The sequence below is a fragment of the Penicillium longicatenatum genome (genome assembly GCF_028827895.1).
Source record: "Penicillium longicatenatum strain IBT 33135 chromosome Unknown contig_6_segment0_segment0, whole genome shotgun sequence".
Taxonomy (NCBI): Eukaryota; Fungi; Ascomycota; class Eurotiomycetes; order Eurotiales; family Aspergillaceae; genus Penicillium; species Penicillium longicatenatum.
The window spans coordinates 650,180-669,603 of record NW_026643123.1 but is presented as its reverse complement, the minus strand read 5'-3'; the positions used below and the strand labels follow the sequence as shown (position 1 = coordinate 669,603).

The 19,424-nt window shown below is 48.1% G+C and overlaps 6 protein-coding genes across 6 annotated transcripts; 3 read left to right on the top strand and 3 right to left on the bottom strand.

The window, feature by feature from the left end:
- Positions 1–981: 981 nt before the first annotated feature.
- On the top strand, positions 982–2,097 carry N7484_008458 (uncharacterized protein; the record flags this gene model as incomplete). The annotated part of the gene is made up of 2 exons (XM_057118845.1): positions 982–1,190; positions 1,242–2,097. The coding sequence occupies 2 exons, from the start codon at positions 982–984 to the stop codon at positions 2,095–2,097; spliced, it is 1,065 nt and encodes a 354-aa protein (XP_056968400.1).
- A 1,866-nt stretch (positions 2,098–3,963) lies between these two features.
- Positions 3,964–4,896, bottom strand: N7484_008457 (uncharacterized protein; the record flags this gene model as incomplete). The annotated part of the gene is made up of 1 exon (XM_057118844.1): positions 3,964–4,896. One exon carries the CDS (start codon positions 4,894–4,896, stop codon positions 3,964–3,966), a length of 933 nt encoding a protein of 310 aa, XP_056968399.1.
- A 3,812-nt stretch (positions 4,897–8,708) lies between these two features.
- Positions 8,709–11,926, bottom strand: N7484_008456 (uncharacterized protein; the record flags this gene model as incomplete). Its single annotated transcript, XM_057118843.1, has 9 exons — positions 8,709–8,992; positions 9,424–9,448; positions 9,559–9,996; positions 10,105–10,492; positions 10,567–10,630; positions 10,689–10,899; positions 10,956–11,065; positions 11,256–11,753; positions 11,878–11,926. The coding sequence occupies 9 exons, from the start codon at positions 11,924–11,926 to the stop codon at positions 8,709–8,711; spliced, it is 2,067 nt and encodes a 688-aa protein (XP_056968398.1).
- A 1,160-nt stretch (positions 11,927–13,086) lies between these two features.
- On the top strand, positions 13,087–13,975 carry N7484_008455 (uncharacterized protein; the record flags this gene model as incomplete). Its single annotated transcript, XM_057118842.1, has 2 exons — positions 13,087–13,695; positions 13,745–13,975. The coding sequence occupies 2 exons, from the start codon at positions 13,087–13,089 to the stop codon at positions 13,973–13,975; spliced, it is 840 nt and encodes a 279-aa protein (XP_056968397.1).
- Positions 13,976–14,489: 514 nt separating this feature from the next.
- N7484_008454 (uncharacterized protein) lies at positions 14,490–15,998 on the bottom strand (the record flags this gene model as incomplete). Its single annotated transcript, XM_057118841.1, has 2 exons — positions 14,490–14,983; positions 15,053–15,998. The coding sequence occupies 2 exons, from the start codon at positions 15,996–15,998 to the stop codon at positions 14,490–14,492; spliced, it is 1,440 nt and encodes a 479-aa protein (XP_056968396.1).
- A 2,404-nt stretch (positions 15,999–18,402) lies between these two features.
- N7484_008453 (uncharacterized protein) lies at positions 18,403–19,098 on the top strand (the record flags this gene model as incomplete). Its single annotated transcript, XM_057118840.1, has 1 exon — positions 18,403–19,098. One exon carries the CDS (start codon positions 18,403–18,405, stop codon positions 19,096–19,098), a length of 696 nt encoding a protein of 231 aa, XP_056968395.1.
- Between the last annotated feature and the right edge of the window lie 326 nt (positions 19,099–19,424).

The following is a 19,424-nucleotide window of genomic DNA, read 5'->3' as shown; positions in this document are numbered from 1 at the left end:
TTGTTATTAAGATAAGGAGAATAAATTTACCGTCGGTAGAGCCGTATCTCTGGTTTTTTCAAGACCTCCGACACGGATTGCGGGGTTAATTTGACTGACGAATGCTAGTTTTTATTCTTATCAAACGGTGGTAGAGATAAGATTGGATGTTTCGAAAATGTCGGTAGATACGGCGATCGGTAGAGGCATCTTAATGCGAGCGGCCAGCCATTGAAGAGCATTGGGAAACAAAGTACCGGCAGACGGTACTTCTCAGATATGCGAGTGTATCAAAGGAACCTGTCCGTTGTTTAGATAACTAGAAGCGGAGAAGCGATCCCTTGTGATATGTGTCGCGGGACCGAATTACCCGGACAGGAATAGCGTGTGGGTATAAACCTGGGGTGTAGCAGTAAATATAGCCCTCGGCAGCACGGATCCCTTTAAAAATCAGTTCTTCCTGAATGAATTACGCTAGTGATTTTTCTCTCACAACCATCTTTGATCTGCTATTTTGGGGGACGAGATTAAGGCAATCTGAACCCGTCTATATAAATTATTACTAAGGAGGCATTTCCCACACATGATGAATCTCTTGAGTGAATCGCGTCCACTCAGTGGATACTCCACCTCGGATTTCGTTCAGGAGGAGCCTTTCAATCCTACAGTATGTATGTCGTGTTATTACCCTCTTTTCAATTTGACTAGAATGGCCACGCTCAAGGCATTGCGAAATAGGTCCATCTCAGTTATGTCCCACCAGAAAAGAAGATAACGATGCAAGATTTGCTTTTGAGTTCAAGTGCAAGCGCATCCCCTATTGCAGGGACAGTGCCATTCCCATTATTGTCACCACAAGGCGTCAGATCCTATAGAAAGGCCCTTTTCCAGCAGAATGTGATTGAAAAGTGCGCAAGATCCCCGTTTCCCGGGACCTTGGTTCTTCGTGATGCAGCCAAACATTCTCGATTTATCCGGGACTTCTGGACCCACCCTGAAACAATGAGAATAGTATCCGATGCTTCTGGAGTACCTTTAGAGGTGGTCATGTCCACTGAGATCGGACATACAAACATCCAGGCCGAGGGAGCTACGATTGCAGAGATGGCCAATAACCTGAAGGTTGAGCCGTCAGTAGAGAAACTCGAGTTGACTCCTGAAGAGCGAGCGTATGACCCCTTGAAAGATGAAACCTCTATAATACCCTGGCAGTAAGTTTTCTCGTCTAATCTTGGTTGAAAGTAAAGGACTGATTTGTGAAGCTATGACTCTTATCCTTATGTTTGTGTGCTAATGCTGAGTGAGACCGATGGTATGGTCGGTGGGGAAACATACATAAAAAAGGGAAATGGTGAAGCCCAAAAGGTGAGTGCAGCTCGGTCGTATAAGAGGAAGGCAGTCAAATTAAAATCCAAGCAGGTCGAAGGTCCACAGATCGGACACGCAGTGATGCTGCAAGGAGGAGAAGTTCAGCACCTGGCCGCTCGTGCCAAGGGAGTAAAAGAACGGATTTCTACAATCACTTCTTATCGCTCAAAATTACCGAACGTCTACGACTCTAGCTACATTACCAATATCCGACCGTATGCGGATCTCGGCTCGCTCTACCCTGAGTGGACTCGGTATCGCCTGCGAAAGTTGCGAGACGAAATCACTCATTATCTCGATAAGGCCGGGGATGAGTCAAGCTCCTCTTACCAACGAGAGGAGCTGCAGAGTATCATCACTCAACAGATTGAGTACTTACACCGAACTTCTCGTCAGATGGTCTCTCCAGAATACCAGCAGCAGATCTTGAATAAATACGGCAAGGCCGCATATTATGATGTCTTTAGGATTTGGGAAGCTGTTCAGGATTTGCCCGACTTCGAGAGTCTCGCATCTGCCACAGACCAGGAACGAGGTTGGATGCCAGAAAGTTTTTATTGGATGGATCTTCAAATGTCCATCGAGACAATTCGCATGAAACGTCCGCTTCAAAGTACCCTTGGTACGCACGTGTGGAGTAAGCAACGAAACTTTTATATGGGCGATGAGTTGTTGCGACAGGGCTTGAATGAAGTATTTTTGGACTGGCTTGGAAGCTCGGGTCTGTGGGACTCTTATTCCAAGCGTTGAAATTTATGTTTTCTTAGCCTCAATCTTAATATATAAGCTAAAACTTTATCGGAGATAGGAGGATGTTCTGGCATAAAATGTTAATGATTATTTCTCCACCAAACTACGAGTTCTTACTCAGTGATCGAGGTGATTAAATCGACTCTTAGGGATAAGAATGTTTACGTCGACTTTGGATTATTTGCCCCGTTGGATTTTGTGGCGCGATCAGACGACCCCGCTGTTAGATAGATCAGCGCCTCTCCCTCTCTTCTTCATATCTTGCCTTTTCTTTTTCCCCCGACAACCGCAGTCACAATACGATGTCTTGATTCTTCTGTTTTGTCAATTCAGCGTACTCGTACGCCTTACTCATATGCTTCCTTTTCTGTCTCTGACCGCTTCGACCAGCACGCAGTGCTGGCGTTTTTATGTTTTAGATGCGGCCATAAACATTTGCGCCTCCACGCCCTGTTTCAGTCACTCTCACCCAATCCTGTTGGACTCTGATTGCATAACACTTCATAAATTTCAACATATACCAAGTAAAAAAAAAAAAAAAAAAAAAAAAAAAAAAAAAAAAAAAAAACATACAACAGTTAGGATTCGCATGTGGTCACCCACCATACTACTAACTAACCGGCGTGTGGCTTAAGTACGGCTGAGCGGACGGGAAGCCCTGTTCTCCACACCCTATGGTCGTATGTACTAGTCATCTAGTAAATTAGGAATATATTGTGAGGAACCAAGAAGTGTATACCGCTCGCGACTGAGAGGACGGGTGGAAGATCAATAGCGCTGCCCACATGGAGAGGTGAATAGAGTCGATCAGGAAGGCCACCAGGTGTTGATGAAGGTCTACGGGAGGTTTCAAGTGGATATATGTTATTGAACAATACAACATTAATCGAGACAACTCAATAGTTGAAATCTGATGTAGCATGGCAATTGTAATAAAGACAAAATCCATGCCCCCATATATACCGGATTTCCCCGGTGTTCAGGGGCGTAATAGCTCTTGCTGTTCAAGCCAGCATGTAATATAACGCTTCATTTGAGCCGCGATATATAATACGGGTGCCGAATTTATGGACATCACCCCTCATCACCATCCGTTCCTAAACTGATATATTATCTAGCAAGGCATTATATGGTTAATGACTTGGTACTAAGATCGGAGGGTAGACATATGTAACTCCTATAGGAGCTCTCGAGTAAGACTAGTGCCATTATTAGAATAGTGGTGTTGTCCTAGTAAAATGGGATAGAGAAAAGAGTCAAGAAGCAGTTGTAATCATGTGTGGTTGGATTAGAGTAGAATTGCGGGACAACTCCCATAAGCTCTCCAGAGATTATATTACTACCAATCCATTTTCGGCATACCTAGTACGCTGCTTCTCCATCATCATTCACTCTTATCATTGCCCGTTCCAGACCCCCAGCCCTAAGGCTTGTCCTATCAATTTGCCATCCGGTGATATAGTTATACTAAGGCATAGGGATACAAAAAATCTTTTATTCCGTCCCTCGCTACTATTCTCCTATCCGAACTACTGGCGGTAGTGCGTTTCTTACGTGGGCGTGAAAGTGGACGTGACACTAATTCCCACTCATACTCGTAGGGATGGCGAAAAGCAAACCATAGAATATAGAGATAGTATATAGTAAAGTCTCAATAGGCATAATCAATTAGAATAACGAAGAAGAAAGCCAAGAAGAATTGATCAAGGTTAAATAGGAAAGACAGGAATGAAAGAAAGGAAGAATTAAAGCGTAGACAATCATTCCACCTCAAAATTAACACTTGGAGAATCTCATTGTCAATGGTATAGAAAATGAATGAAAGTTCAGGTCTCTGGCTGAACTATATCTTGCAAACAAGGTGACCTATTTGGCGCCCGAGGCGACATGAACCTCAACAGAACCCGCAGTATTGTCCTGCTTGATGTAAATGAGGTCCAGAACATTGTCCTTGTTCCAGTCGTACATCATCCAGGTTCCATTGTTTTCAACTGAGAAGGTGGTGCGAACACTTTGGACGATGGTCTGATAACCAGAACCACCCGAAGCAACATTCACTTCGACATAACCAGAGGCTGTATTGATGTTCTGGATGAAAAATAGATCATAGGTTCCATCCAGACCGTAGTCAGCCAGAAGCCAGGTACCATCGTTACTAATAGAAAGACTCGATTCAGTCTTGCTAATAAGCGTGGCATATTGGGAAGCCCCTGACGCGACGTAGACCTCAGCGTAGTTGGAGGCCGTGTTGCTGGACTTGATGTAGACGAGATCAAGAGTGCCATCGCCGTTGAGATCGAGCATCTGCCAGCGGCCATCGACCTGCACGTCGAACACTGTCTGAACATTCTCCGCGAGGTAAGACTGGAAATTTGATGCACCAGAAGCGACAGTGATCTCCACCTTGCCAGAGTCGGTGTTTCGGTTCTGGATGTAGATCAAATCGAGTGTTCCGTCGTTATTGTAATCGGCCAATTCCCACACTCCGTTGTTCTGCTCGGTCAACGCAGTGGTGTCATCGATATAAATGGATCTGTAATTGGTCGGGGTAATCTGTACTTCGACGTTGCCAGAGCTTGTTCCGATGGTTTGGATATAGGCAAGACCAGCGACAGTACTATAAACTGCACCAGTGGCGTATTTGTACTCGTAGGGAACCATTTGCCAGGTACCATATTCAGCGGGTGCTGGGAAAACTGTGCCAACTTCTTGGACACGGCTCTGATACACAGAGGCTGTAACCCCACGAACCTGCCATGCTGTTTGGCACAGAGCCAATAGATAGGTCCTTATATGCATGGTGAGATACAAAAAGAGTGATACAAAGAGAGTTAAAGAAAAATGAGTGAATGGTCTCGCGGGGACGCAGCAGACAGGTGGAAAAAGAAGCTTATGTCGGAAGCCCGACTTGTTAAGAAGTAACTGTTTGCTTCTTTTCACATTCTGACAATTTCCTAGGGCCTATACGTTAGGGGGAAGAGTTTTGGCAATATTTCTTGTCGGGCCTTGCCAAAGCTCGTGTGAGCCAGTCGGCTCTCACCACCCGAGAAATCTCGCATCTACAAAGGGAACATGTGGCGTGAGTGGAGAACGAATAGTCGCAGCTCGTTCAAAAGACGCCGTCGAGAAAATTATGGTAACTATTCACTGTTTACCGCATTTTCATCGCGTCTTTACCGTTGAAAAAGCAAGTTCTCCTCAGAGTAGGAAGGTCCTTGATTGAAAATCAATACCAAAATCAATAAAGACCGATTATGTTAACTGAGATAGATGGCTTTAGACAATTATCTCATTTAAACAAAGTCAGAACGAGCAGAAGCGACCAAAAGCCCTCGTCTCCATGTGGAGAAAAGAGAATTCCATAATCGGCGCAGAAGCAAAAAAAAAAAAAAAAAAGTAAGAAACAAAAGCCAAGGAAGAAAGGTGACGGCATGTCCGTCAGCTAGCGTCAGGGGAAGTGGGACGATATCCGAGAAATAACAACCATGCCCTGCTATGGAAGGATTTCACCGGCCATGCAATGTATTTTTAAGAGTTATGTTTTTATCTTGGTCTGGTCACGAAAGAGTGTCATAGGGTCTTCTCCCAGGGTCTTGCCAGGGTCCGCCCACGGCTATTTTACCTTGTATTGATGCTGGTATCCCCGACGTCTCCGGCTTAGGGTCCACTTCTGAAGGGATGTGGCCAATAGATATCAAAGCCTGAGCACAGCCTCTCGGACGCCAGGAACTGCCCCACATTTGCGAGTGCTTCTTTGCATCTTTTTCTTACCCCAAAACAATAGTAGCGAGCTAGTAGGTTAAGCGAGACACAATCGCGGACTTCTGAGGCTACAGGAGTAGTTTGTTTCCTACCGGCCCATATCAACCAGTTTCTATTAACCACGACCTCTTTAGTTTGTCATATGTCCTATTTCGCGTTGAATGGAGATTTGCCTTTCTCGGGACGGAACGAGCAGGGGTAAGACATTGCCTATGAGTTAATCTTATACGTAGTTCAATCAACGAATAGCATGGCGTGACGAGAAGAAGCTATGGCACCGCCACATCACGCTAATAAAGTTCCGTCTGTCAGGAACTAGAACCAGGAACAGGAAAGTTTAACGAGTTTGGGCACGCGGTTCTCCGTACTTTCGATCGGTAAGATATTAAAAAGATCCTAGTGTATTAACAAGATCTTAGTGCCAAGTAAGGTTAGTTCCATTTTGCTATCATTGATCCTAGCACGTCCAGGAAGGCACTTCGCGTAGGGACACATTGACGCAAATCCACTCAACTCGTAGTAAACCACAGGAAAGCCTCCAGGGCCCCAGTAATTCATTAAGGACCCCGGGAGGAGAATGTTTGACGGCATCCAAAGTTCCGAGGGCCCTCTTCGCTCGGCTGTTTCTGCCATGGGCAGGATTGGATTTACCAGTGGGGAAATGTACCGTCTTTTATAGGATCCCAAGGAGCTTCAAAGCCGAGCGCGTATTTGTCCAAGCTTCCCCTTAGCAACTATGTACTCCACCAGCAGCTTAACGCACATACTGCGATTTGTGGTGGGACTATACCTGATTTGTGTCCTCGCTGGTTTAAGCCATTTTCTTCTCTCTTTCTACCAGTGCTCATCAGCCCTCATACCCATGGCGTCGATCGGAGTGACCGAGGGATAAACTCTCGGCTTTTTCCACCAGTACTGAAGTCGGTCTTTTTCTAAGTGGAGAATATGTTTATAAATTGACATCCTATGTATGCATCGGTCTCTGTCGCCCCTGGGGCTTGCACTATTCAGCCACGTAATGCTCCATGAATACCCTTTCACAACCTAACCAGGATTTAGAGAAAGATGATTTGAAGAGAGAAAAAAAAAAAAAAAAAAAAAAAAAAAAAAAAAAAAAAAAAAAAAACAAACAAAGTAAATGAGAACGTCCATCTCCAGTTCAGCCAGCCGATAGGAGCATTAGTCCAGGCGAAGAAATCTCCGGAGTCGGCAAGAAGACTACCCACATAGTCAATCTTTAAAAGAATCATAACAGAACGACAAAATGTTCTGAGAAACACTTCTAGTCCCTCTTTTTGGCATTTTTACGACATTCCTTCACGGGAGGTTTCCCTCTCATTTCTGTCATTAACTGCATCTGCTTCTCCCCCCATAGCCGTCAGGCATGCGGTTTACACGCTCTTTTTTAACGAGCACTTTGCTCCTGGCAAGTATTTCGGCCACTAATGCGGTCGTCACCTTGACCAAAACCAATTGGCATACCGTGTGCCCCTGCACTACCGCTCTTTTATCTTCCCCCACTACCCCCTTGGAATCTAACCCCGGAAAATTTGGAGATTTTACCAACACGTCCGGCAACGACTCTGGATCGAGCTCAAATTCAGGCTCAGGCGTGGATTCTGGATCTAGCAATGTCTCCAGCTCAGGGCAGGAGTATATTACTTCAACTGTTTTCACCTCCAAGGTCCATACTGTGACTGCTTGTCCGCCTTCTGTTACGGATTGCCCAGCCACAGCAAAAACAACTTACGTGACCACCGAGACTATCATTGACTATACTACTGTCTGCCCCGTCACTGAGTCTGCTACACACACTGTTTCTGCCGCCGAAATTGGCGAATCATGGCCCACAAAGACAGCTAGTAGTTTTGGAAATGATCGATACACCACCTCTACTGTCTATACCGCCGATGTGCATACTGTGACCGCCTGCCCGTCCTCTGCTAAGGACTGCCCGGCGTCTGAGAAGACCACGTACGTGACCACGTACGTGACCACGGATACTATCATTGATTATACCACTATCTGTCCGGTAACTGCTACTTACACTGGCTCTGGCTCTGGCTCTGGCTCTGGCTCTGGCTCTGGCTCTGGCTCTGGCTCTGGCTCTGGCTCTGGCTCTGGCTCTGGCTCTGGCTCTGGCTCTAGTTCAAGTGCCTCGCACAGCTTCACTACTGGCACCTCTACTTCCTCATCCCGTTCTGCCCAACGTACAAGTACCATTCGTGGGTCTGGTCATGGCCATGGTCATGGCCATGGTCATGGTCATGGTCATGGTCATAGTCATAGTCATGGTCATAGTCATAGTCATCATGGTTCAGGTGCCTCCAGCAGCATCCATCACTCCAACTCGCCACGACCTTCGTCGGCTCCCCTTCAGACTTTCACTTCTGGCGCGTTCACCTCGTCTTCTCGCTCTGTCCAACGTACAAGCTCGACTCTTGTCATCAAGTCTAGCGCATCCGCTTCCCCCTCTGCAACTCTTGAGCCGCTAGCCTTGTATGTTCAGCGGGTCCAAACAAAGCACAGACGTCAAACCTACAACAGCGCTACACTTATTGGCGCTGGCTCCATCACAGCCAGTTGTGCCGATGCAGACCGTTTCTATCTCACTGGGGGGCATCTCTATGATGATAAACTGCTTATTTCTGCCGAAAAGGACGCATCAAGTGCGGCCTTCAAGGGAACCAGTAGCCCAGGACCCATTCGGGGCACCTTCGCCATTATGGATAATACTCTTTCCTGGTCAAATTCGGACTTCAAGAATAGCGCCGCCTCTTTCTGTGTCTCTAATAACACTGTCTTGGCTATATTCAGCGGTAACACGCCTTCCAGCTGCACCCCCGTTACTATTGCTGCCGTGAAGTACTGTACGTATCGGCCTTTCCCCAATAAACCAATTGAAGAACCCAAAACTGACAGATATCAGCCCAGATGTGCCCTGGAGGCGATGCGACAACCAGCCCTCCGGCGATCAGCTCGGCCATATCGTCTACGAAGACCCGGATCAGCTCGACCAAATCTTCCTCCACGCCGCTGATCCGCTCGGCCACGCCGTCTTCGACTGCCCTCCCCAAGTGCTCTGCCAAATCCGACCCGGAGTTAAGAACCACAGTCCTTCCGGCCCGCGACCCTAGTGTCGATGGTTCCACCCTCCTTAATCTGTCCCCCTCGACGTATTCTACTCTCTACTATGCCAGTACCACAGGCTCGACCATTCTCCAAGTGACCTACCATATGCTATATCCTCAAGTGACCCTTGAGAATGCGTACAAGATTGCTTCGGTGACCTGCTCCGGTGATACATTAACCGTCACTGTGACCACCACTGCGGCTTTCAACATTGTCAGCCAGTGGCCCACGGACAATTTCATCCTCATCACCAACTCTGGTAGCTGCAACTCAGACTCTCAGAGAGGTGTCTACATGGTCCATTCATACACCACAGATCAGGCCAGTCTCACAATAACCCTTGATGTCACCGCCAAGGTCTGGGCCGACGTCTCAGAGACCATGGAGGTCGCTTATGGCATGGGCCGTGTGAACTCGACCAATATCTCTTACACTCCTTCGTGTACAGCGTCTGATCCTGCCGCCGGCAGCAGCGCCCCAACTTCAAGCTCTGGCTCGGTTTCTTATGCAGACCTGACCCCCGAGGAGAAAAACATCGTCACCTATCTGACTCAGAATAACACGTACGATGACAATGGTAACATCGCCGTCTCCGTGCCTGCTGTCACCGCAAACACCACGACCCCTATCTATAACCCCAACTCCAACTCCACGCAGCAAGCAGCCCTCAAAGAGGCCTTGCAGAATGCCGGTCTCCCATCTCCGGATTCGATGTGGAATAAAACCGCTAGCGATCTCGCGGGTCACTGCTCTAACGGTGTCTACGTTCCGGCGACAACTGTCTACACCAAGCGTGCACCTCATCCCCCCCGCCGCCGGTCTTACCCCACTGAAGCATATCACCGTCATCGTCGTTCCATGCTCGCCAAGCGTTCCGGGCTTGATGACGAGACATGGTGGAAGTATCTCTGGGAAGGTGCCTGTAGCGACATTGTTGGCGACATTCTTGAAGCTTTTGATGAGGAACTCGGAGCTCTTGCCGAGCTCATCTGTGATCTGAAAGATCTATACGAAGATGTCGAGGAGGCCTACGCCAACCGTAATGCGATCGAGTGTACTTGGACGGGTTGCTACCTTGAGGTAGTTGTCGCGACCTACTGGAACTTTACCTACACTGCAAGCGTGGAGTATGAAATCCCGGCGCAGACGCTGGTGCAATCCTCGGTCGGCAAGCTTAGTTGCGTGGACTGCGGTCTGAGCATCTCCAACCTTGAATTCGTAGGCAGTGTCATGATTGCTACCTCCACGGGTAAGGTTATGAGCGCCTTCATGACGCCTACCATGAGCTGGACCGGCAATGTCGTCATGGGTCTCGAAACCACGGACGCTTGGTCTGGAGAATGGACCTATAACTTCGATACCATCGAATTTAACCAGCCCGTCTCGGTCCCCGGAGAGTTCACTATCGCGCCATCTGTGTTGTACAGTCTGGGAGTTCAATGGTCCACTACCGCCGCTGTCGACATTACCGCAGGTGCCTCCATCAGCGTGAACAGTGGCACTATCTATTTGGACTTCTCCAACAGCCTCGCAACCGAGAGCGCTAATTGGTCACCCACCGTGGATTACACCTACCCCGTGTTCTCATCCTCCGCGGAGGTTTCGTTCATTCCTATCATGAGAACATCGCTTGCCATCGCTGTTGAGATCGAGAACGCAAATTACGGCCATCAGCCCATCTACATCAACTCTGACACAGCCATTGGCTTCAATGCTGCCCTCGTTGAGGACGATGGAGAATATTGTAATGCTGGAGAGCTCGAGTTGACCTCCTACTCCAGCGTTAACAACGAGGTCCTTTTCACGGGTGGCTCCACCACCGTCCTCTCCCAGTCTGGTGACAAGGCCGGCCAGACCAAGTGTTTCAATGTTCCCAACGACAAGCCGACAGCAGATGAGGTCAGTTCCCTTCGCAGCGTCGGTGCTGCTTTCTGTACTTCTTACCTAGGCTACGTGGCACCCACCTCCGTCGCATACGCTGTGACTACACGCACCGGGCCCACGACCACACAGATCACTGTGCCAACGACCATCTCGACCACATCCACTATCTTCGAATACCCCACCGTCACTACTGTCCTCACACAGACGACCACAGTGGATGCTACCTCCTATGTGACCGTCTCCGGCTCTCAATCCCTTGGTGACTCGTACATGAAGAAACGAGCTCTTGAAACTGGCTCCTCAGTCAAGAAGCGCTCTATCACCAAGAAAAAAGACGCCGCTCCCCACCCTACCAAGGCCGCCAAATTTGCCAAACGTACCGTCGTCGCCGAACCCACCCTGGTCTCCACCTGGGACGCCAGCAAGATCTCTCTTGCCTGTTCCCAGGTCGCCACTGGCACCGCCACCACTACCTTCTATACCTCCACTGCAACTGCCTACTCCGGTAGTGTCGTGAACACTGTGTACAGCACCGTTGACGCACTCGGTGCCCTTAAAACTGAGACCTTCTCGCGCATCGTGGTCTCTCAGACCGCTACCACTGTGACCGGTACTCAAACCGCCACAGCCACCACCGCGACTAGCTGTCCCCTTCAGACCCAAGTATCTTGTTTCACCATTACTGCCACCGGCGGTCCCGACCATATCAATGGCAAGCAGCTCTACCTGTCTGAAAACAGCTCCTCTCCCGTCTGGGGTGGCTGGGGTGCCGGCTATGAGGTGGGTATCTTCTACCTGACATGCGCGGGTGATCTCGTCGCGCTTCCCTCCATGGACGTCCTCGCACCCGCACAGGATATGTGGGTCGAATTCGGCAGCTTTACTTCCACAACCACCAAGCAAAGTTGTTCGCAGGATACTTCGTCAGGTATCCTCAGCTGTGGAAGTGGGTGGTATTCTACCTCACCAACAGCGCTACGCTACACGGACTTCCGTGCATACAGTGGAGATTGGCAGCCTGTTTGGAATGATGCGACAAACGCGGATACATTGACGCCAGTTGTTTTGAATTATAATACTGTGGTTTGTCCTTGCCAGTACTAGTCTGGTTTTCTTTCTCTTATCATTCTTTTCAAATCTCTTGTACACTTTATGAGGTTTTTAATCTCACGATCTTCTTTCTATTATGTCTGGATTTGTTCATTTATATCATTAGCAATAACTATCGTTTTTAAGAGACTGATATCTACATTATGGTTTCTTCCTCTCGTGAACTGGGAATCTTCCGGGGTTCATCCTTGCTTTCGGGAGCTTACCAATTTATCATACGTAAACCCATACCATCAAGCTTTCCAGAAGCTTAACATACGTGAATTTGAGAAGTTACTTGATAAATTCAATCAAGGAAAGCATGACATGCATCTCGCGCTTTCAACCCATGGGGCAAATCTGAGGTGGCCATTGTGAGAATCAACCCTTTGTGATTGCCCGCTAATCGGAACTACTCGCAGTAATAGTGTCGACCCGCCGTAGGGATCTGACGAATAGAGAAGTAAGTCCTGTCGGTGGCTCGGTGAAAACCATCCCGAGGAAGCTAAAGCAGCTCAAACGCCGGAACTTAAAATCTCCAGCTTGAACTCCAGCAACCTTCTTTCTAGAGATGAATCCCCTTTCCAGGCACTAGGCGGTTCGTCAAATCAGGAAGAAAGTAAAGAAGTCACGCAAGAACGAGCTTTACGGCATAAACTCGATATATGGTTTTGTCGATCGCAGAACCCCATCGCAGATCAATATCTATAATATAGTTTAGCGGTCGACCCACTCAACACTACACTAGCAGTCCGAGGTCGTTCCTCAGAGGGCATTACTCAATTTAGCACAAAATAGCAAAATCCTTTTTGTGTATATATATGCAAAATTCACATAAGATCCGGTGCATATTTAGCGGAGCTAAACGGAGAGTAACAGGGAAGTGTGTCACTTTAGCGTCGCACGATTGGGAGCGGTGAGGCCACAGTTCCACTATAGTGCAGACATAAGATGGCGGGGTCCAGGTGTTTGCACGGTCCGAATTCTACTTGGAGAAGGTATCGGCATCCCGCGTTACCGAGCTAGGCAGTTCCGGCCGGAATGATGTCATAGATTTGATTTAAAACAAACACGCTGGAATTTTCAGGAGATAGGATTGTAGGATCATTATCATTTTCCAAAATGATCCCTCGCCGGGCACTGAAGCCATACCTGGCTGAGTTCCTCGGAACGGCCCTGCTCATCGTCATCGGTGATGGTGTTGTCGCCCAATGCTTGCTGTCTGACTACCAGTACGGCACCTGGTTGTCCATCAACATCGCCTGGGCATCAGCCGTCTGCCTTTCCAGCTTCTTGTCCGATCCAAGTCCGACGATCAACCCGGCCGTGACTATCTGTATGGCTCTTGTGCGCCCATCTGCAGGACAATGGAAGAGCATCCCTGGCAAGCTGCTTGCGCAGTTTCTGGGTGGGTTTGTCGGGGCTGCCCTCGTGTATGTTAACTACCGTTCAGCTATCAAGGCTTGGGATCCCGAGTATACCATTCCTGGTGGATCAATCCTGAGCCCAACGGGCCACCATTCCGCAGGCATATTCTCAACCTATCCAGCTGCCGTCTTCGCGTCGAACTGGGAGGCCGTGTTTTCTGAGATGCTGGGCTCAGCTGTGCTGATGTTTGGGTGTCTCAGCATTTCTGATCCTGGAAATGCTCATCGATTCCCCGCTCCGCATCTCTCTCTATTCCTGCTCCTGCTCATGATCGGAGCGGCACTGGGGTGGCAGACCGGCTATGTATGTTTATCCGGTGACCAGGTTATGAAAGTCGTACTAATACTATTAGGCCCTTAACCCTGCAAGAGACTTTGGTCCGAGACTTTTTTCTGCGATCTTATACGGGTCGGAGGTCTTCACGACTGATGGCTACTATTTCGTTGTTCCTCTTTTCGCCCCAATCCTCGGCTGCGTAATTGGCGCGATGACCTACGACGGTATCCTTTTCGAGGGCGAGGGATCGCGAATTGCCGATGCGCTGGATAAGGCTGAGGCTCACGGGTCTCTGCGACTGGACTAATGCTTGGGCTCTGAAGACACAGTGGTGGCCTTTTCATATTAGATGGAGAGAGAATTACACTGATATAGATTGGGAATATTTGAGGTAGGTAGACTGTATACAGATAAGTGGAGGCAGCTGTCTAGATTCGGTAGAATATAAGGTTTAATTAACTTGTTTTGTAAACCGTTGGAAAATCACAAGCTCCGTTCCAAGGTTCAGTTCAAGTTCCAAGGTTCCACAGGTGGAGCTGTTTTCTAAATGTTGACCCGTGGACAGAGTAGGTATCACAGTAACTCAAAGCTGCATTTATAGATCTTCTAAGTTCAGTCATGACGATGTAGACCAACATGAATATTTCAGTCTCAAGTATACGAAGTTTCTAACTGTTGAGTCCGTATGCCAGCTGGGGAATATTCGTACCCGCGGGTAAGTAAATAGAACAGAGCACATGCTGTACTACTCTTGATGTTGCAGTCTCGGTACCCGAAAATTGATAGAAATAGAAAAATAAGAGGGAGACAAAGAGAAAAACTCACTGAGTTTTTTTAACACTCTTTCTCTCCATTGCAACACTCGCCAAAATTGACAAAGAAGCCAACGCAACAGGGATATAAAGCGTCTGAATAACCGCCTGATCATACCCAGAAAGCACAGCACCGAGCCTAGCAGGCCCAATCTGCTCTCTCACATCCGCCAAACCTCCCTGATCGAAGATGCTCTGATTAGTTCCCGGCGCATACTGTTCCACTTCAATGGCCAATCGGCTCTGAAACAGGACTGCAGAGACCGAGACAAAAAGCGACGATGCGAGAAACCCGGTGAACGCGGTGACTGCGACTCCTAAAGCGATGTCCTTGTCTGGGAGAACCGTCTGTACGGCGAACACTGGCGCTTGAAGACCAAGGCCCACGCTGGCCCCGAGAAAGGCCAGGAGAAAGATGGTTTTAATCAGGGTGCCATTATATTCGATCGTGGTGAGTAATCCGGAGGCAATGGGCGTAAGAACTGAGCTAATGATCATAAAAGCTGTAGTCGATATGAGCAACGTGAGTTACTATTCCCTCACGTATTGAAGGGGAACATGCTACTACTCACGGTAATAATACCCTATCCGTGCAGTCCCGGCCCCGGCCGTGAGACCCGTCAGAGCCATGCCCGCAAATAGCGACAAGCCCATAGCACCAGATTTCGTCGCACTAAATCCACATACTCCCTGAAAATATATCGACATGTAGTATTCAGTAACAGCGAGAATGCCATTGGTACAAGCATTGAACCAAGCCCCAGCCAAGATACTGCGCTGCGTCATAATGCGCGGGGGAAGAGTAGCTTCTTCCTTCTGGCGATACTGCATGTACGCAAATACGCCAATGAGGACGACAAAGAGCACCAAGAGCGCAATTACCCGCGCATTGCCCCAACTGTATTTAACACCGCCCCATTGCAACCCGATTAAAAGGCAGACGATGGCAGGCACAAACACAAGAGTCCCTGGGATATCGAGCCGCTTGCACTTTTCCAACACAGTCAATTCGGCTGCGTGTGGGGGATTCGCGGGCATTTGAAACCCGTATGCGATGAGCCCGATTGTGACGGCCCCGATGGGCAGATTGATTCCGAAACAGGCCCGCCAGGAGAAAGCGTCGATTAGCACGCCGCCAATCAGGGGAGCGATCAACAGGGCTACGTTTGCGCCTGCGCCTATGACACCGGTCCAGAAGGGCCGCTTATGCACGGGTAAACAACTGGTCAGCAGCACAATGCCGCCTGTCTGGATACCGCTGCTGCCTAGGCCTGCAACAGCGCGGCCGATGATGAACGTCGCACTGGTCGGGGCGATGGTGCAGAGGAGCGAGCCGAGCTCAAATAGGGACATGGAGACCAGGAAGATAGTTTTCATTGAGAATACTGTGTACAAACGCGCGAAAAAGAAGATGAAACAGCAGCCGACTAGCTGGTAGGATGCTGAGTACCATCCAATGTCGTTGAGTTGTTTGAATTGAGTGGAGAGGCTAGGGACGGCCACTGCGACAATTGTCATGTCAAGGCCGACAAAGAAAGCGGAGAGGAGAATTGGAAAAATAACGATCCCGCGCTTGAACCCTGTGGGATATTCAATAACATCTTCAATTTCGAGCTGCTCTCGCGGTGGCCCTGTTGCCGTTGGGCAATCTGGAGTCTCTGTCGTGACTGACATTCCACGCAAATCTCTTCGACAGTTTTACTAGTAGAGGGTGCTTGATATTCGTGGCTGATGCCGTGTGGGGTCAACTGGATGCCAGGGACCACAGTTGTGGAAAAGAAAATAGTGGGGAAGAGGATCCAATTTTCTGGAGACTGGCCCACGTCTCACGTAAAACCCATCCTGGCTTTCCGAGGGATTCTTGAGGCCGAATCGCGGACCAATGTAAGAGATGATAAGTTATGTCACAAGGGTAAATATGGGCTATAGACGGTTTGATTCCATCCTTGTATTCCTCGTGCATTGACCCATCGTTGGGGCAAACGATTGGGCATCCTCACAACTATCTAGATTTCAAAATTGATCAAAGCGACATTTCTCCAGCAACAACTTGATAACCTCCATCTGTTGTGTCGCGAAGCCAAATGTAGAGCCGCTCAATCTCATTGTTCGTCAAGTGGTGTACATGTTCACCCGAGGCGCCCGTGCGGCGAGACATGATCGCGGAGCCATGTCCGTTGACGACATTTCCATGCCGCATTCCCGGTCAATCTATTCCTCCGCGGAAATAGCGTAAGCCTTCGGTCATTTCACTATATAATTGAGTTATCCCCGCACTGCAAGACGCGTCAATGGATTATAGCTTGCTCCTTTAATTACCCACAGCATTGTCAGCTTGCTACATATTGAAAAATGCCCCATAAAACAGTTGCCTACTTTGTCCGAGTGCTAAGGCTTAGTAAATGAGTAGTATGTTTCCCACGTAGATGACACCTGCACGCAATCAACTCGTAGAGGATGGACCCGAGCGCAAATATATTTGATATCTCAGTATTGAAAGAACGAATTCGTGTGCTCGGCAGTCTAATGCACTTTCGTGGCCTGGTGATAGTTGACAACTAATCATGTCACAAGATGCTCCAGAAGCATCAACTGGTCGTGAATTATCGCGGTTTAAGATTGTTGACTCGCAACAAGATGCAATCTCAAGGGATCGCAACAACAAAATCCCGGAATTCGAGGTCAGCGTAGGAGAAAGAGGGGTGCAAATCGGGCTCAAAAGTAGATCAGATATATCATGCTCATGTATTATTAGAACACTAATGAAAGTTACATATCAGCCATATTCAAAACAAAAGCCGCGGAGCCAGAGGGGCGGAGTGGGAATGTCAGTGGAGGGAAGACTGAGGTCATGATTGTTTCGTGCATGGCCATGGTCAAAAACTGGATGGCCATTTTGTAAGGGGGTACAAGTAGCACAATCGAGGTACAATTAGCAATTATTTTGTGATGATTCCGTCATTAATAAGATATATTTCAGCAGATATACCAATGATTGAGACTTTCCAATGGCTAGAGGGGCGTGCGCTGGATTCGCGACCAATAATACTGTGGGATCCATTTCCAGAAGACTGGTCGGCCTGAAGCAATTAAATCATTAACATCTATCATATAATCCTATAATCTTACTACTGTCGGCACTGACAATTGGTTCTCACTCTACATTATTATGTTGATATCCCCTTTTTGCCGTCCACGGAAACGTAAGGAAGAGGCGCTTAAGTGGCAAGAAACTGCAATCAAAGATTGTATGCAAGACCAGGAAAAGACCAGATAGGCTGATGAAATCATCTAGAGATAGGCAACATGGCAGATATAGTGTACGCATATAGCCAGTAGCAAGGTAGCGGCATAGAACGCCATGTAAGTTATTTCTTGTGCATAAGTGGCAGAAATCTTCGAGTGGGAAGAGCTTTTCTGTGGAAAATACAATATCTTTGTTAAAACGGGAAAATAGAGGATTAAACAATAGGATGTCATACGAAAAATCTGGAGCCATCACACAAGGTGGCCTAGCTTCGATAACATGAAACAGACTTTGATCGATATCGAATATACATAAATTCCGATCACACTCTATCCACGCAAACTTTTGACCCACAAAAGACTCTTGAAGCGGGCTATCATTGTCATTGTCTCATTGATGCAAGCATTGTGTAGAATGGGATCGAGCATAGGTAGCAAGCCCTCCATTGCCATAACAGTGCCTTTAACTCACGATGCATTCTTCACACTTCATGCCAATGGAAACCTGTGAATAAGGCGAAAAATAAATGTGCGCCTGAGTCCCCAACAACAAATAGAATAAGGAAGTTCTTCATAATGAACTCAATCGCTTTCTCACACACCTTCATACCATCCCCACTGCGAGAACACTACCTATCTCATCAAGTACCTCTCCTGGGTTCGAGCCGCCATCAATATGGATATCCCATATATGGCCGGCGACCCCCCTAGCCGCAAACTCCCAAAAGAATTCCAACCACCCTATGGATTCTGGGGCCCAGAAACAATGTACGTGCCTACAATCAGCACTCGCTCCCCCTTCCCAGTCCGTCGCTTCACCAGAGTCAAGGACCCACGCGAACTCCTCATCTGCACGGAAGGCACGTCAAAGCCCAACGGCAAAGAGCCAAACAACCCCAAAGCCGGCTGCGCGTTCATGGTGAATGACACTGGTGGATGGTACCGCTTCCCACTCGAAGACAAATGCCCGAATGGCAAGCGAAACACCAAAACCGCTCAGTGCGCGTCGATCCGTGCTGCTATCGCTGCTCTTCAATGCCGAGACTGGGCCGCCGAAGGATTCGAACGCATCATCATTGCGACTAGCGATCCTTCTGTTGTTGAAGGGATTACTTTTTTAATGAGAGGTTGGATGAGGGATGACTGGTGTTACCGGTACACAGATATTCCTGTTGAGGATGAGGATCTGTGGATGTCTCTTATGAAGACGATACATCGGACGGAGGAAAAGGGTTGTACCGTTCTTTTCTGGGCCACGAATGGGTGCTGGAATAAGAAAGCAATGAAGCATGCGAACTCTGCTTGCAAGTTGGTGGCTAAGGAGGAGTATGTGAAGATTTTGCTTCCGAGTCTGAGATACGATCCAAAGTAGAGATGTATGGAGTGATGGGTCTCGGTTTTTCGGAATGGACAGTCGTGCAGCATGATGTGCAAACGTTATTGTTTCTTTTTGCATAGCTCGAAAGCTCATGTCGCTGGATTCATTTGATTATCTATAGCATTTGCCGTAACTACGTTATCATTCCTGAGTTAGCAAATACCCATTTCTTGTCAGAACTCTGTTTTTATAAATATGTACATATCCATAAGCCAAGATGTGGCGGCGCCACACCCGGGTCTCTAAATTGGGACAGGAAAACAAGGCCAATTTTATACTTGTCGATCCACCTTTTTTCTTCTCCACATTGTCGAACAATC